This window comes from Tripterygium wilfordii, chromosome 21, assembly GCF_013401445.1.
Source record: "Tripterygium wilfordii isolate XIE 37 chromosome 21, ASM1340144v1, whole genome shotgun sequence".
NCBI classification, from domain to species: Eukaryota; Viridiplantae; Streptophyta; class Magnoliopsida; order Celastrales; family Celastraceae; genus Tripterygium; species Tripterygium wilfordii.
In genome coordinates this window covers 18,505,464-18,524,151 of record NC_052252.1, presented here as the reverse complement: position 1 = coordinate 18,524,151, position 18,688 = coordinate 18,505,464, and the positions used below count along the sequence as shown (strand labels likewise).

General features: G+C 35.3%; 1 protein-coding gene across 1 annotated transcript; it reads right to left on the bottom strand.

Moving 5' to 3' along the window:
• Positions 1-933: 933 nt before the first annotated feature.
• LOC119988995 (importin beta-like SAD2) lies at positions 934-15,751 on the bottom strand. The gene is made up of 22 exons (XM_038834273.1): positions 15,463-15,751; positions 15,176-15,311; positions 15,006-15,093; positions 14,655-14,804; positions 14,223-14,385; positions 13,432-13,616; positions 13,161-13,334; positions 12,914-13,059; positions 12,707-12,830; positions 12,401-12,581; positions 11,390-11,549; positions 11,241-11,282; positions 10,853-10,971; positions 10,568-10,766; positions 9,081-9,212; positions 8,349-8,452; positions 8,008-8,187; positions 7,710-7,849; positions 7,415-7,554; positions 5,349-5,500; positions 1,937-2,063; positions 934-1,820 (listed from the first exon to the last, which is right to left on the bottom strand). The coding sequence occupies exons 1-22, from the start codon at positions 15,550-15,552 to the stop codon at positions 1,657-1,659; spliced, it is 3,096 nt and encodes a 1,031-aa protein (XP_038690201.1). The 5' UTR covers positions 15,553-15,751; the 3' UTR covers positions 934-1,656.
• Between the last annotated feature and the right edge of the window lie 2,937 nt (positions 15,752-18,688).

Genomic DNA, 18,688 nt, shown 5'->3' with positions numbered 1-18,688 from the left:
ATGTTTACATTGTATATTAATCTAAAATAAATTACTTGACCTAAAGTATTTTACGTTACGATATAAAGCGTTTGAGAGTGTTTATATTTTGGTGCTGCGAGGTAAAAAACTGTGATGCTGTGAGGTATAAAACTGTGGACCTGACCGCCTTTGATTATACACGAATATAATGTAGTCGTTTGGGAGTGCTGTAGACTTCTGTGTTGTGCTATGAGGTATAAAATTGTGGTGCTGAGGTATAAAAATTGTAGTACTGTAAGGTGAGTTCAAACGCAGAAACTGTTTGGCGCATCACTTTTAAAACTGTAGTGAGGTGCTTTTGATGTATTTAAATTACGATTATATTAAATGACTAATAATATTAATATAAAATCACTTAATGTGTACATTGTATATTAATCTAAAATAAATTACTTGACCTAAAGTATTTTACGAATATAAAGCGTTTTAGAGCGTTTATATTTTGATGTAGTGAGGTAAGGTACTGCGAAGTAAAAAACTATGGTGCTGTGAGGTGAATTCTGTTGATAAAATGCGTTTGACATGTCATAAAAAAAACTGTGGTGCACCTCATCACAGCCAAGAAAAGCAATGCAAACACACTGCAAAACAAGCTGAATATGTCAATAGTCACTTCAAGAAGAAGATGATGCCATAAAAGGAATATTTGGGGTAGAAAAATGGAGGACGACGAACTGAGAAGGAGAGGAAAAGTAGTGATAGGCCACCGGCAAAATAACATAACCCAATTTATGTTATAAAATTATCATGTCAACTTTGGTTGGGTTATGTACGAGGTAGGGATGAGAAAAAAAGTTGAGCCGTAACTACCTGCAAGAGGGACTAAATGAAACAAAAGGAAATGCAGGAGCCATACAAACCAATTCTTTTCCACTAATCCCAAAAAAAAGGGACTAATGAAACAAAAGGAAATGCAGGACCCATAAAAACCAATTCTTTTCCACTAATCCACATTGTAAAGAATATGTACCGTTTTACAATCAGCAGCAAGCTACCCTTGGAAGTCCACTGCATCCAACCCAAAACCTTTTAAGTCCCACTGAACCAATATTCTGTAGCATTCAAGTAAAATTCACAGATCGACTATACCCGAGAAATGGGAGAAAATGAAAAGGAATACAGCTAGCTTCACCAAAAATTTATCCTTACAGCCGTCAACCACCCCCAACTATTTCCATCCATAATACATCGCTGGACGGATTATGTATGCATAAACCCCCACTGATTTTTAACCGCAAAAGCAGATCCATGGGTTCCTAAATCAATAGGGACTTTTTACCCCAACAAATGACCGACTAAAACAAAAGGGACCAGAATGAGAAAAGGACAATAATGAGGAGAGACGCACCAGACAATGACTAACCCTAACCCTAACCCAAACCCAAACCCAAACCCAAACCCATGGTTAGAGGAAGATGCACATCCAGGAGTTCTCTTAATCACACCCCTTGCACCATTGGAACTTCGGCAAGCAAAGCTTCAAGCTGCAAAAATTTTCAGGGCTCACTACTGACCAAATGCTGTGAAACCCGCAACAACTCTCAAATTTCATTAAACCATCACCAAAAGAATGTGATAAAGCAATTAACCAGGAGAGCGAAGTAAAACTGAGCCACACTTGCATCTAAAACCAAGTTATGAAACACCAGCAGCAGTGGATGCCTTCTCCATCTTTTCCTTTTCAATCTCTGCTCTCTGCTGTTCAGCATGCTGGGCAACACCATTTGCAAGCGCCTGATGATGGAAGTCAAGTGTTTGTGTAAGGGTCTGGAACCTCAATGGATCCGATGCTTTCATAGCTTCATTGACAAAGGAGAAAATTAAAACAAAAGAAAAAGGATGAAGGAAGATGACAGAAATTGTTAGCAGAATTGACATCAGTTTCCAGAAAACGCAGGGAAGACGTGTCAGTTACCTTTGACAGCATCCACAAAAAAAATGAAAGGATCCACCTCATCAATAGGTGACTGCAACTCTTCATCATCACTGTAGTCATCATCTGAATCGTCATCGTCATCGTCATTAGGCCGGAAAGCCTTTGCCTGTATTATCCAAGTAACGGTCAAGTGAAAACCCCTTGGTGCATACACTTGCGTTAAGGTAAAAAATGTAAACAATACCCGTGCACAAAACTCCCTCAAGTGTGTGAGGTAAGGGACAAGCAAAATATACACCGACCTTACCCTCACATGATATGTAGAGAGCTATTTCCACGAGTTGAACCTGTGACCTTTAGGTTGCACCCTTACAACTCTACCATAGGTTTGCCTGTATCAACTTGAATTAAGATCAGAAATTTGTTGAGCCTTACCCAACCACAACTTTAACATAGGTTTACATCAACCCTAATCAAACAGCTCTCTTACTGATAATTTGATTTTATAAATCAGTTCATTAAACTAACAAACCCTCTATCCACAATTATAATTATCCACAACTCCACATTGACAACAACCATTATCTCAGAGCATTTGCATAAGTTTCTCTTAACAAATTCCCTAAAATACAGATAAAATGTCACTTTTCCCTATTTTACAGATTCCCTATCCAACCAACATTGCATCAGATTACCTATCATATTCTCTACTTCATTAAAATAATATTTATTTCTCTTTCATTTATTATTCTATTAATATAAATTAATGTTATTTAAAATAATAAATTAATTCTATTTTAATTAATAGAAAGGAATTTGATTGCTTAAATTAGTTGGGTTGTTGTTGTGGTGGTGGTGATCGGAGGAAATGGTGTGTGGGTTTTGGGTCTGTTGAGAAGAAGCCATGAGGAGGATGTTGTGGAGACCAAGCATGCGATTTGGTGATAAGGTGAGAAAATAGGGTGAATGGGTGTGGGGTGGTGGTGGGTGCTGGCGGCAGCTGGCGGTTGAGGCGGCCATGTTCTGGTGGTGGGTGGTGATTGTAGGTGGGAGTACAAATGGTGATACAAATATTGATTTACAAAGAAATCCAAACTGAGAGCTCGTAAGCAGTTGTGTTGCATCGGCAGTGAAGACAAAAACGGTGAAGATTGGTTATAGAGGAGAGGAATGAGGATGCCACGATAATCAATTAACAATGTAGATCGGTCTTATCTGGATTGAGCATCGGCAGAGACCCGCAAGTAGGGCTGTCAAAAAAACCCGAAAAAACCAAATCGACCGCCCGAACCGACCATTTGGTCGGTTTAATTATTTTTCTTTTTTGAAAACCGATCGATTGGTTTTTTTAAAATAAAAAACCGAAATAATTGGTCGGTTTCGAATATTTTTATAAAACCAACCGACCGTCATAATAAATATTATAATATATATTTATATATATTATATATTATATAGTATATAATGATTAGTCATTAGTATTTACTTTACTACTTATAACTTAATAGACCCAAACTTTGAGATTTATATTAATATATTTAGATAATAAGTATATATTAATATTATATATATATATAATTACATATATATAACTCTACAATTTGGACCATTAATTATTTGATATTAATACGAGAATGAGATATTAATAGAATGCTGCGATTTCAATGGTTTAATTCATCAGGTATTGATTTCGGATTTTTTATGGATCTAATTATTCTAAATTGAGGTATTAACCGAAAAACCGACCAAAACCGACCAAAGTGGAATGGTCGGTTATAACCTCACTATTACAAAAACCGATCGGTCATTGGTTTTCACTAATGAAAAAACCGAACTTCCGGCCCGGGGATGAATATACCAAATAACCGACCATACCGACCGATTGACACCCCTACCCGCAAGTTGCAGCGACTGTAATCAGAGGTGAGAGAGAGTATGTGAGACAGAAGAGAGATGGTATGTCAGACAAATGAGAGAAATTATTAATTTAATTGTAGAGAATGCTACAGTGGTTCCCTACATTTAGGGAACCACTGTAGCAAGTCTTTATAATAGGGGGAGTTTAGGGAATCTGATGTAGAGGTGTTTTTTGACAAGTTCTCTATAATTGTTCCCTATTTTACAGACATACTCATGTTTAGGTAATCTGATGTGGATGCTCTAAGGGGATGGGGAAACCTGCTGCACCTTATAAGCAGCTGTGTCACGTCCAAGGATGAGATGTTGGGTGTGTACACATCTCCAAGCGTGTGTGCATTCCCTTATCCCACCCTTGGATTACAGCATACCTCACGAGTTCCCACCCCAAACTCGAGGAAGCTTAATACTGTACCAGTGTACAAATGAGACAATGTCCAAAATATAGTCTGTAATTTGAATGTTTATTTTTTCACTCAAGACAAAGTTGGTTCTGACATGTCAGCAAGAAAATGGAATTCTAACTCATGAAAACATGGACAAAAATAAGGTGAAATCAAAGCATGGCATCGTTGGCAATATACATGGGGCAGAGAATACATAAATGAAGAAATTGTAAGAAATTATTATGAAATCTGATATGATCTTTGCCACATATGCAGACAAAGTGCCACGACATATAACAATATTTAATGTCAAAACCTATGACGAAAAAGCTTCCTTAAAGCAGAAAATCAAGTTTCCATGTTCTTTAAATGGTCAGCCATGTTGATCGCGTTAATTTCTAATAATAGTTTTTACAAATAACTTGTTTAAAAGCCAATTCCTGATAGGGAGAATTATGGAAATATAGTAAGTATAGAATTTGATGATATCCAATGGCTAACACCATGATTTTAACACAAAGCAAACAATTAATGACAACACAACATGGTATTCATTGTGATCCAACCATCACATACTCCCAAAAGTCTATCGCTGCTGAAGTCTGAACATAAAAGAAACCAATATCTGTCAGAACAAACCCAAAATGTTCCAATATAGGTATTTGACTGAACTGAGAACCAGCCAGTCACTTCCATTATAGAATTTAGATGGTTTGGCATTCTAAATGTAGAATAATGAAGCCAGAGTCCTGCTCTACTCTGGTGGAAACTGATGGGATTTAATAAGTAAAAAACCTATTAAAATCGCTCATTAAAAAAAAACCCCTAGCAAAAATGAGCAAGTTGTCATTGCTCCAAAAGATTATCATAGAGTCCCTATCTCCTTGCCTAAACCACCAGCACGTCATCTTCTTCTTTTTTCCTATTCTCCCCTTCATAATCTCCTTATCAGAACTCTGGAGTCCCTACCAGGTAACATTTGAAATGGCAATCCCCAATACACTATATATGTTACCACCTTTCTTAAAACCACCCTTCTTTAATACTGTCCGCGCGTTTACGAATGTCAGAACTTGAAATTTGATCAACAAAAAGGAAGAAGATTGCATGTACATTGGTATTTGATTCAGAAATTGATGTGTACATACCTGTGCAGCAAGTTTTTGAAGCCTAATGCTGTCAGCTTCATTGCCATCCTCCGCGTCAACTCCCATTTCCTTGTCGTCATCATCATCTTCATCATCAGTTTGGAAGCCATCCATATCATCATCATCTTCGGCCTCCTCCTCTTTTGCAGCTTCTGTAAATTCAGTCAACCCAAAGAAAAGCAACAAAAATAATAAAATAAAATAACAGCTAATATGATGCCAAACAGTTCATTTATTTATCGCTACAAAATTTAAAAGAGAAAATTGAACAAAAGAAATATTACGTTAAATTGTAAAAAAGCCCACTATATCTTAGCTGCAAACAACTAGAGTCCTTTGTATTAGTTGTCTAAGACCTCTTCCAACACATGGTAATGATCCAAAAGCCCCTTCTACCAGTAGATTTTAAGAAACTGTATACTTGTAACCACAGTTTAGCAATATATCTGATTCTGCTTCTTACAACATTAAATATGTCTCCACCAAACATATCAATAAATCAGCCATTCAGTTCCACATGGCATCACATAAAGTGGGCAATCTTAAGGAACGCAACCCAGCACACACTGCAATTCTTCTAAATGCAACTTAGCTCGTGAATGTTCCCCTTTCTTCATCTTCTTTCGGTTTTCATTTTCAAACTCTATTTTTGTTCAGTTACAATACTATTCCACATTGTTTCCAGGTATCTTTTTTCGATAGACCGTTACTTCCTTTGGTGTTTTAGCTGACTTTCTTTTTTGGTTAAGATATCATAAACCTTACCCCTCTAGTTTCAAAAGGCCCACTAAGGCACTAACCTCCCTCCATTTTTGGTATATGAACAGATTGCCCCACTCATTTATAGCAAAAGAATGCCTCAACTACCATTATTTCCCCCTTCCGTCATACGTCTCTTATAATATTGCAATGTTTTTAGTATTTATTCAATTTTATGTCGAAACTCAAACTTTTTGTGTAGCGTACTTCCAACTTAAAAATATTTTCTTGTTTATGTGATAAGTATGCTATACCAAAAAATTAGCCATTGCAATTAAAAATTATAATCATTACATAATAAAAGAAAAATACTTATCTTCAATTGTTGCAAGTAAAAGAGTATTTTTATTATTACTAAGATGGATAAAAATGTTGGTATCGTAGATAGTTATTGCATATCAAGCATCTTTTAAACTGAAATATTGGTCCAAAAAAATTGATACCTAAAAAAATATTTACATAAAAATATAATGCACAAGTATGATATAATTAGAATAATTTGCTATAAGAAAAACAATTGAAACAATACAAGAGATGGAGACATTTAAGTATGGGAACTAAGGGCATTTTACGTATTTTCTAAACTAGACACCAAGGGTCTTGCAAGGGAGGTTAATGGGGAGTTTTTGAAACAAGAAGGGGTTAAGTGTCTTTATGGCAAACTGCAAGCATGGTTTTGTATTTTCCCTTTTTCTTCAGTGGTATCTGTGATACGTGGATAAGTGAGCGAACATGTCTTCAAGTTGGGTTCTAGCATGGAGTTTCATTTCATCTCGTTTACAAAGTCACTTCTCCCTCCTAATTATTTTGCAAGAACTTTGATTGATTTGGTACAACTTTGTGTCTGTGTGTCTCTTAGAATACAGAATGATTTTCTTGATAACCCATTCTATGCTCTGTTTTTGTTTTACGCCCTCTATGTACCAATGGTTCTTAAAAGTTTCCAATGACTCTTGAATAATCAGAAAAATGACCTTTCCTTAAAAAATTTGGACATGTGTTTGCCTTTCCTGTTTGATTGACAGCAGGTCAACAAGCTCAGGCAAGAAAGTGGGATTTTCCTGGGAATTTTTGCCCTCCTGGCGGTCTAGATTAAAAATCTGTCAAGTCTATGGAGCATTCGCAGAAGAAATTACTGGAGCATTTCTCTAAGTAGAGGGGCTCCAGTCTATGAAATGGACAAAAGATAGGGTCAAAGAGTTTTAAGGTTAAAACACAAGAGTTGTCAATGTAATTTAGCCTCAATATTAAGGCCAACTAAGGAAGGAATATCTTTGGGTTATATACACATACAGAAAGAGACTGACCTGCAACTTGATCCTTGTATGCAACTAGCAGGTCAAGAGTGGCATTGAAAATGCGGCTCAATGCCTCTCCCGGTAACTTATCAGCAGGGAGTGTCAGTAGTGATGTCAACCCCAAGCAGCAAACTTTCTTATCATGCTCCCTGCATGGCAAAAATCAGTTTTTACAACCAAACCAGTCCTTTCCTTTGAGAGGGGAGATGGAAATATGTAAAAACTTGCAACAAGTACAAATAAGAGGAGGAAGAGAGGGTTCATGAACAGAACCATATTTGTTCAAAAAATATATACTGAAAACCTTTTAAAATTAGCCCGAACACCACTCTTTTTCACTTGTTGCAACATTTGGAACCAAAGGTTGAAGATCTCTGTGGCAACACCAAGTTTATGTAATATGCTGAGTGTCAAAGTTGCATTATAGTAAAGAGCATCTGCAATCTGCAGAAAATGTCAAAACTTTCTCGAGTTCATAAAAGCAGCATTCTCAAATAATAATGAGACATTATATAAATTTCATCAACTATAGATGAGAAACAGCCTTTTATAATTAACCTGAACATCTCCAGCAAAAAAGAAAGCTCGTTCCTATCCCTTACCACTTGTATGAGAAGACATTTTAAGTATGACTTCTCAGTTTGACGCAACCGCTCAACAGTGATGCTCAGATAAAACTCAGCCCATTGATCCACCTGACCTGTGCAATTCTGGAAAACTACTTCAATGAGCTTAGGAGCAGGCTCAATATCATTGTCCTCTAAATTTTTGTCAGCCATGACCTGCAAAATCAAAACAAAGCACATAGAGTAATCAGCCTAGAAATTCACAGAAACAAGAATCATGTAAGGAATATAAAGCCGTCAAAGAGATATTTCTAATCCTGTTACAAGGTAACAGAACCTGATCATAGATGAAACTTAAGCTAATAAAAGGAACTCACGGAAGAAATCATATGCCAAAGGCTCCGTTGGTAGTCCGGTTCCTTGCAACTGAGAAAATGCTGTGTTCCCCTGGATATATAGTTGTCCAAAGGGACAAGAATATCTGCTCAATAAGGTATCATTATGAGAAATTGAGAATCAGCAAATGGAAGCAGAGGAAGTGAGGTCCATCAAGTAAATGCAGACTTAAATTACATGGAATCCGTGATTAACACATACAATACAGAAAGTGAAGATCTTCCTTTTTTCCCCACTACAACGCCAAGGCAAAAAGATCAATAGGTTAAGTTTTAATTATCAAGAATGAAAGATTAATAGGGAGTTTTTTCTCTCTTTTACAAACAATCCCTCTGAAATTTCAACAAACCACTAGTTGCATTACAAAATTTCCCAGGTTCTTAATTGACTTCAACAGCACAAACCACAGTTCAACCAATATTATTTATAAGTTAGCACATATCAAACAAATATGTGAGAGCTTTTGAGATAAGTATATGTGGACTATAGCACCGCATGTTGCCGGTGTTCTAGTTCACAAGCCATACTACAGGTGTTGCACTCTAACCTCATCAAAAACTAAGAATACGTAAAAAAAAAGAAATAAGTGCAACCAAAATCTAACAATCAACTAATTCACTACACAATTCATTTTCGTTCATAAATAAACAGTACTAGGAGAAACAATTACGACCATCAAAATAACAGAAATAGGCAGAAGTCTGAAACCATACTTGGGAAGAAGTCAATAGCCCAATCTGCCAATGCATCTATCATCAAAGGCCAAAGACTCCACATATCCAGAGATATTGTCGGAGAGAAGAATGTCATATAGGAAACAATCTCCAAAACTTCTTCAAAGACCTCTGCATTGGTATAACAGGAAAGTGAGCGTCAAAGGAGACTGAAAATAAAGCACAATTAGATACAATATTTCTCTAAGATTGTAAAAAATTAAGAACTAAAATAGTCATTTCAGGGCTATGATAGATCACCACTGTCCAAAAGCATGTTAAAACACCTTTTATATGCTCTTCGGAGTTTGACAACTGAAAATGATTCTTAGCAACATAATTCCATGAACTGTTTACAAAATATGTTTTTATTTAACCAAAAAAACTAATGCCCAACATCCAACATAAAAGTTACTTTCTCCTTTTTGTTAAGGCACATAAATTTCTCCTTACTCCAAGAACATTATCACTCTACATGTTTCTAATCCTGAGTGATTCATATGCACCTGCCCTGCAGGGCAGACGAGAATTTGTTGGAAGTCGGACAAAATTAAAACAAACTATTATTTTATTTTCCTAAAAAACATCGCTTATAAGAGGCAGCTGCACCAATTCTCCAGAAATTAGAACAGAAACTAAGAGCAATGACAAAAATAATTATTTATGAATTGTAAAACTATTCTCAAAGTAATTAGTTGAAGGGTGCAGGGGAGCTGCTGTAAATAAAATTACAGCAGCTCCCGCTGTAGCAATTTTGAGCATCTACATTATTTTTAAAAATAACGAAAAAATTATGTCTGTAGTATTTTGTTTAACGAATCCAACGATATATTTTTTGTTTGAAACAAAAAACAAATTCAACGTGAAAATGACATAGAAAGTTTTAAGTTTATACCCAACGATTCAGAATTGTTATGTCCTTTTTATGTTGAATTTGATTTTTGTTTCAGACAAAGGATATATCGTTGGATTCGTATAAACGATCAAAATACAAATATATTTTTTTTGAAATTTAAAAAAAATTTACTCGAGACTGTAATGAAATTACAGCGTGAGCTGCTGTAGAAAAACTACAGCAGCCCCCTCTAACCCTTAGTTGAACAGCTTTACAAAAATTGGCTGAACTGTTACTGCCTTGGGAAAAACCATAATATGAAAATATATAGGATATCAAAAGTAGTCAATGTCTTGGCAGTCTTGCCATGTATAGCTTCACAATAATGTTCCTGCACACAGGTGGCACCCCCATAGTGCCCTGTACGGATATCGTGTTCTTACACTTTTCAGGAAAAATAAATTTTAGACCAGTTTGTCCACATAAACGATTGAAGTTCAAACATATCGTGTATCAAGAAATCACACATATGCAAGCTAAATTAACAAAACCATTCCATGAAACAAAAGTTTAGCCAGAAACAAATCATAACACATAGCATGAGGCACAAAATGTAACGACCGAAAATGCCACCTTTTAGTTGTGTGCATACCTTGACCATCAGTTGTCAGCATCCTGCGCATTATAGGAAGCAAAGTTGGCTCAATTTGGACAAAAAGGTCAGGAAGTCTGCTGACTGATTCTAGAATTGTGCTTATAGCACGTAAACAACCAACTGCCGCCAAAGCTCCAGGATCATCAACATCATCATCCGCTTCAGCAGTGTTCATACACCTCCAAAACGCAGCAGCCTGAGGGGAAAAAAATAACAAATGGTTAAGTCAAAAGGTTTTAATTTCCACAAGATGTCATACAATTCAATAAAAACAAGTACTACCAGATTCTGGCATAATCCAAGAGCATAGGGCGCCATCTCCTCCCCAAATTTGTCGACTATAGTCTCTAGCGTAAAAACAAGGTCCTCGTTCTCAACCTCATTCATAAGTTTGAAGAACTCTGAAGAGTGAGGGGAGTGAGTCACATGAATATAACTCCATTTCATAAAACATAAGGTTGAGTGATAGATACATAGATGGGAGGGAAAGCAAGAACAAGAAAGCATAATGACATAAGTCCAAAATTACAAACGAATTAACAAGGTGTTTGAATGAGATAAATGGATAGATGATAAGTGAAATCAAGATAGAAGGCCGAGTTTTAGAATTTTCCCTTATTTCTTAGGCGAAGCAATGATAATATATGAAAGTAACAAAAAATTCACATACCATCAAGAAGTTGAGGAAGGATTGGGCGTATCTCATTTAAATCTGCCACACAAAAACAAAAGAATGTATTTCTATTTAGCACCCAAACTACAATAACAGAAAGTGAAACTGCAGATGCATCCATGTGACTAGAGTGCAGCAGTTCTTACCTCTGCATGCTTCAATAAAGGATCGCAATGCAAAAACTGAATCAATACGTACAGGAAGCTCCGTATCTCGCAAACCAGAAACAACACTATGCAATGCTTTATGGAAATTATCTGGATCAGAGAAGTTAACATGAGCATACTGCCCTGCAACCCACGCTGCCTATTATCATCACAAACAAATCGCAATAGTGTAAGAATGAGAAAAAGCACCACAAGATGAAATTTTGTAGCTAAAATCAAGTATCATATAGGAAAAGATGTTTTCAATGAATGAGCTTCAATAGTCCTACATAGCACAGTAGCTTAATTGTTTCTTTAACAAATACCGAAAAAGTACTTCTGACAAACACTGATACAAGGATGAAAGACAAGATACTGATAATGTGCATAATTATATCAGATGGACAATCATCACCATCATCCGAGCCTCTATCCCAAAAGTTTGTGGTAGGCTACATGGTCTATGAGAAAATCAGACGGATAATAGACCAGCTAATTTTTCCCTATCAAAATTGAACCCGATATAAGAGTTTATATCTTAAGCCACATCAAGTGAATTGATTTCATCAAAAGAATACTCTTACCATTACTAATGCTTGACAATCACAACAGCCTTTACATGGAAGAACATTTCATCCTTGTATAGGATATTAAAAAAAACATTTGTAGGGGCAAAATTAACTTAAGAAATAAGTACATAACATAAAGAATGATGAAATTAGAGAAATCATAATATTCATGATTCAATCACCAAAAATAATTATCATTATTCATTTCATTTCCTGTTTCCTGTTTCCTGAATAGAAACAATATACTCGCGAGCCTAGTTGAATTAATCAAATACATGCAAGCACTTGCACACAGAGACAGATAATTAAGGATGCCAAATTTGCATGAATCAAGAGTTGGCCAACAATGATAGACATAAAGTAAAATGCATTTTAACTCTAAGATGCATAAAATTGCAGAATAAAATAACTGACAAACAATTGACAGTAGAGAGCAAACCACCTTGGCTCTAAGATGACCAACAGGACTGCTGAACTCAGGGAAAACATGCCTCACTAACATAGGCTCTAACTCAGATTTGTAGGGTTCAGTCTTCTTCAGTTTATCACAAAGTGCCCCAATAGCCAGTAACGCACCATCCTTTTGGCGATAGGGTCTATACTCAACTGGTGCTTCATCATATCTTCAGTTAAGAAATTGAAATAATTAAATACCATAAAAAAAAATGCATGAATTTCATAGTAGAATGTTGCAATAGACAGCTAAAACTATGCCCCATCTGTAGAAGATGTCAATGTGAAAGACTACCTCTTAAAAATCTCCACAATGAATTGAATAAACTTGTGAAGGTTGTCTTTCACACGTTTCCGAACCAACTCACTGACAAAATCCATGGAAGCAGTCCTTGGACTATATAAATCTTCAATAATATCTGCACCAAAGCAAGATAATACATGAGAAAGCTTTTCTAATTTTTAGGTCTTTCCATTAATCAAGCTAGTTGTGATCACTCACCATAACCCTTCCTTACATACTCATGTGGATCTTCTTCCCAGAGCCTCTGATCATTATCATTGAAGCACATTAGTGGAAAAACTATCTCAAACAGCAGAACATCAAGTCGAGGCTGCAGCAAACTGTACATACTATTCTTCGAGATACTGCAAAAAAAATATATTAGGAGTAAAATATTACCCGCTTATATAAAGCAGCTAAAAATAGCATGAGGATCATATTCACTGAGCAACTATATTAAACAAACCTGTTGCTTAGATACTGAAGAACAAGGTTGATGACTCTGTCAGGTAAATACCCACCCATACGGATCACATTCAACAAATTCAAGTGACACTCCAAAATTTTCCCTGCAAAATTCTTCTGAAACAGTTGAGCAAAAGCTTTGTTTTCTGGATTTTGAAGTTTCAAATCTCCAAACCTATAGTGCATTAATGGAATACAGGTCAGGGCATGGCATGACTTAAGACATCACAATCTTCCATTGTTCAAAACCAAAATCAAAGTTGCAAAAGTACCTAGTATACAGCCTGTTTAAAATGTGAACAGTCCATTTTTTCACCTTCCACCAACCCCATGATTTCCTGAGCTCAGGATCCATAGGCTGGCCTTCTGGGGGGACAGGCCTCTCCAAAACATTTAAGAACAAAATCATCCAAGCATTGAAAACATTTGGATCAAAAAGCTGCTTCGGGATCTCCAACTGAACAAAAACAAGAAAGGCACACAAATGATAAATGACAAAGAACAGAAATTACAATATTCCATAAAGTTTTTACACACGGGAAAATTGGTTCAGCGTTTATAAAAATAATGGCTTGTATGTTCAAAATCGCCTATTTAGGATGGCATCCTTGTTTCAAATTTTAAACCACAGGAAAATAATACAGCAGTTCTTGTCTCTGTAAAACATGTGTTAAATGCGAAACTTTTAAGCATTGAATAACTGTTTTTCGCATATTGGAATTATGGGAAATGTAAACATGCAAACAAGACAACTTAGTTGCACTTCTAGCAATGACATTTTTACCCTCAAGTAATTATGATTTATCTACATCTCAAAACAAATTTCCGAAAAATGGAAACGATGGGGAACATGTTCAGCAGGATTTCATGATACACCAAGATTTTCAGTTAATGCAGTATACACAAACAAGGGAAGTGATAACATTGTGTGGAATGTAAATTCCAGTATGATGTCTCATTTATTGCACAGTCCAGAAATAACTAAAGAACCCTTACAAATGATGCAATATTCAACTTCAATGAATTCATCTAGATAATGACAGCAATATTTGAAACAACTTACATATATAGATGACCAGAATATTTTACAAATTAGCTTGATCAAATCAGCCACTTCCAATGAAGGGTTTACAATCTGGACAAGCCTGTTGAATATATTTATAAGATTATGAAATGTCTCATCAACAATACGATGAACTGGTACCCTCTCTTCATCTGATTTGAACCTAAAAAATAGCATAAAAAGCACATAAGTATGGAGTCAGACGTAACTACTATCTAGTAAAATTTAGTGCCATTAAAGTCCACTAGTAGCCCTTTATGTTAAATCCAAAGTTGTCGAATAAAATTCATCAATTTATACTCCTTCACTGCTGAGGGAAGTTGAAGACTTAAGAATAGAACCACTGGCAAGCATAGACACAAGTATTTCTGCTGGTGGTTTGTATACCATCTTGAGTATCTCTCTTCAGCAACAATCAAAACATATACTCACTCGTATTTTCTAGCAAGAATCTGCAACACAAACAAAGCTCCATAAACTTGCTGATCCTGTAAGTTATGCTTCACCCATTCAAGAAGGCGCGGCCACTGCTCTGGATAATCAGCATGGATAATAGTCTTGAGGCACTCACCGAGCTGTACCCTGTCCAACATTAATCATTGCTATTAGTGCCAAGAAGAAACCCTACTCTGCACAGATTAAAAGATCAGCCACAACGAGTAAGTGTTGTCCCCACTGGCATATACGAATAGTATATACAAAAAAAATTTGTTGGTGATTTAACAATATCAATGAAACAGTCTATGAAATGGGGGAAAAAAAAAGAAGACTGACAACATGTACCTCAAAAGAGGAGGAACTTGCACAACAAACACGAGAATATGATCTCTCACCATATCTTTGTCGCTCTGGGAGATCTTCTGTGGCTCATCTGTGCCACCACAAGGTCCCACAACATTATGAACTTCTAAGAGAGAGAGAAACGCATCAAAATATTAAGAATTATATCCAACCTGGATCGTGAGGTGCCCAGTTCTTGCCAATGAAGTTCTTGAAGTGAATACTAGCAACTTGCCGCACAGCCAAGTCGCAGTTATTGTCCACAATTATCTGCAGCAGTCTCACAAGATGCTGCGGTGTGTACTGAAACTGCAAAACAATTAAAAGCTTCAACCTTCATTTTAGAATAATACCGACTAAAACACCTTAATTCAATTCCTTCGTCAACCAAGAATCATTTCTGCATCTCCTCAGCGAATCAATCAATCAATTCGCAATAATAATTAATAATTCAAAGGACCTGATTGAGGCTTTGCTCAGCAGCTTTGCGTTCATTCGGGTTGGGACTAAGAGCGGCCTGAAGGATAACGGCGAGGCTAGGGAGATCCATTTCTGGGATTTTCAGGATCGAAGCTATGAACCAGAACCGGAAATTCGATAATCGAATTTGATCTTAGGCTCTATCTAAACCCCAGCTGGAATTGACCGCGATGGTTCTCTGGGTCTGGGGTTTAAAGAAATGTAGAGTGAGAGAGAGAAAATTAGATGAGAGAGAGTGAGTACTCATAGGTGCGGAGAGCGAGCGAGCGAGCCGGAGAGAAGGGTTTTATACATAAATATAAATGAAACGCTAGGGTTTACGGTTTGTTTAAGTAACCACCGCGACCCACGTTTACTAGTTTTCTGTTATTGTTCTACTTCTACTACATATGAATTGTGATCCGTAGGGGTCCGTTTGGTAAAGTAGTTGGCTTGATTTTCAATGCTAGCTGAAAAGTTGTGAGAAAAAAGTTGAGTTTAAAGCTGTAAAACATGTTCTGAGGTGTTTGGTGAACTAGTAGTTGACGCTAGCGGAAAAACTGTTGATTAAAAGTATTATTTAGATTTAATAATAAATTTTCATAAATTTTTAATCATTTTGTTATTTAAGTAAATTTAATAAATATAATTTATTATTAAAATTACTTTAAGTATATTAGAAATTTTTTTATACCAAAACTGAAAATGTTAATTAGTAAAATAAATTGTAAATATTAACAAATTAATTTATTATCAAATTAATATTGTATTAATAAATTTGAAGTATAAATTATAAATTTGTTAGAAAATTTATATTTAATATTATTACTGAATTAATAATAATATAACATGTTAAATGAAATTTATTGCATTTACATTGTATTATTTTAATAAATCATTATGTATTAAAAGTAAACACGCATAAGGTTAAAAAAATTAAAGTATAAATATTTTATTTATATAAATGTTAAATTAAAAAAAAGACAATAGTGGGCCACACTTTAAAACTGTAATCATTACGTGGGCCCCATTTTAAAAAATTTTAAAAAAATAAGATAATTTTATTTACACCACATAAACTACTAAGTTTAGACAACTTTTTGATTTTTTTTATTTACATATCTATCCTTATTTGGAATTACAAATATACCCTTTATTAAAAATAAATATTAAATATGTATTTACATATCATACTAGAAACTTATAAGTTTACACACAAATTCTCTCAAAAAAGAGATATAATTCTATAGGTCAAAAACTTTTCAACGCAAGATTTATTGAAGAAGTGTTGAAGATGGAAGATAACGATTCACAGAAGGATTATACGAATGACTATCAATTTCAACAACTTGAAAAGAACATCGTCAACTATACAAAGAATGATGATGGCGTAGAGGTAAGTTTTTTAGGGTTTGTCTCATATACGAAACGATCAACAAATACTCTCTGATTATTTGTCTAATCCAATTTTATGAATCTAAATCGATACAAGGTACCGATATATTTGAGAAAAAGGTTTTGAGTTGGGTTTGAGTTAGGGTTATTGTAGTTTTTTGTTGGTCTAGAACTCTGTCTGTGTTATAGTTTCCTTGTTGATTAGGTTTCTTACTGGTTGTTTTCATTCTTGGCAACAGCAGGGTTACGTGTTAGTGATAAATTTTTTTTTAACTTGGCTACCTAGAACCTATCATACCCGATTGTCGAAATCTCTTCTTCTTTCTTTGTTGTCAACCTCCAAAAAGATCTCCCCTTATTGTCTTGTAATGAGGTATTTATATATGTTTTAAACTTTTCCCAACCTCCTAGGGTTTCCTTCAATAATAATAAACACGTAAACCTCAAATGAAACTTTTAAAACAAGTCGAACTTCTAATTCTCGGATTTTATTCTGTCGAGCAGCTGTTGAGTGCCTGTTGAGCGCTAGCTGCTGTTCAATATTGTGACATCTATGCTCGAGCATGGGTTGAGTAGCTGTTGAGCGTAAGGAGCTGAAAAAGCACAAAAAATATAATTTATGCAAAATTCGATCTTATTTCGATAAACAAAAAAAAATTCTAAACAACAATCATGTGGATGGGAGCTTTGTGCAGTGATTTGGCTTAACTAAATCCAACATTTTGAATTTTCTTGATTCATCTTGTTGCATAGCAGTTCAATTTTGACGAAACAATCATTGCCAAATACTTGACTGAAATACAGAATATAATTTTAGTTCAATTGATGAGGTGTGTAAACTTAACACTTTTAATGAGGTGTGTATACTTAACACTTTGTTAATCATAATTTTATAAATTAAGGGTAGTTTAGGATATCCATTAAATATTTGGTGTAAACTTATCAAATATGGATGTAAACTTATAAAGTAAAAAAAAAGATGTAAACTTAGTAGTTTATGTGGTGTAAATAAAATTTCCCAAAAAAATATTGCAACTTTTTCGCTGCAAAAGCTCCTCAAGTGAGCTTTTTATTTTTTAGCGGATCCGCTATTTCCGCTACACCAAACATGGAGAGAGGCTGGTGCAACGGATCCGCTTCCGGATCTGCTGCACCAAACAGGCAGTTGGGCCCTCACTCGTTCACTCAACGTGTCCGCCACAGGGTTAGGTGATAATTGGAACCAAAGCATAAGAGTTTTTATCTTTTTCTTATGAGTCCATTTGGTTAACAATTTTGGGCAATAATATATTGTACATTTGTTCAGTACAATTTCTGAGACAAATATATTGTTTTGGTGCAAGAAACGGTTTTTTTGTGGTGCATATTTCTAGACAATTTTGAAATCATATTATTGTCTTCTCCAAATTGTTTCCTTTTGATCAATTTGAGATAGTTTTCTGGTTACATAGAAATATCCTTGTTTTTATTGTTGAGTCCACAAACCCTTAACTAATAGGGTATGATATACCTCATCACAAAAACCACGAAACTATTATCTTCTCCGTTTTTCTTATTGCTACGCAAAATCTTGGTCATTCCTGCTCTAACATGAACGACGGAGTTCATTCATCTCCACCTTCGAAAGTGTTATTGTTATACCAGTAGGTCCTCAATTCCTCAGATGAAGCATGTGTCTTCTAGATTTTGAGTTAGGACTTCTATGTTTAGGGTTTAGGGCTTCTATCCATGTTCTGAATTAGGGCTTGTTGGATTTTGTATAGTAATAAGAGAGTCCCACATTGAAAAAGTAGAGAAGGAAAGAATAGTTTATAAGTGTGGACCTAACAAAC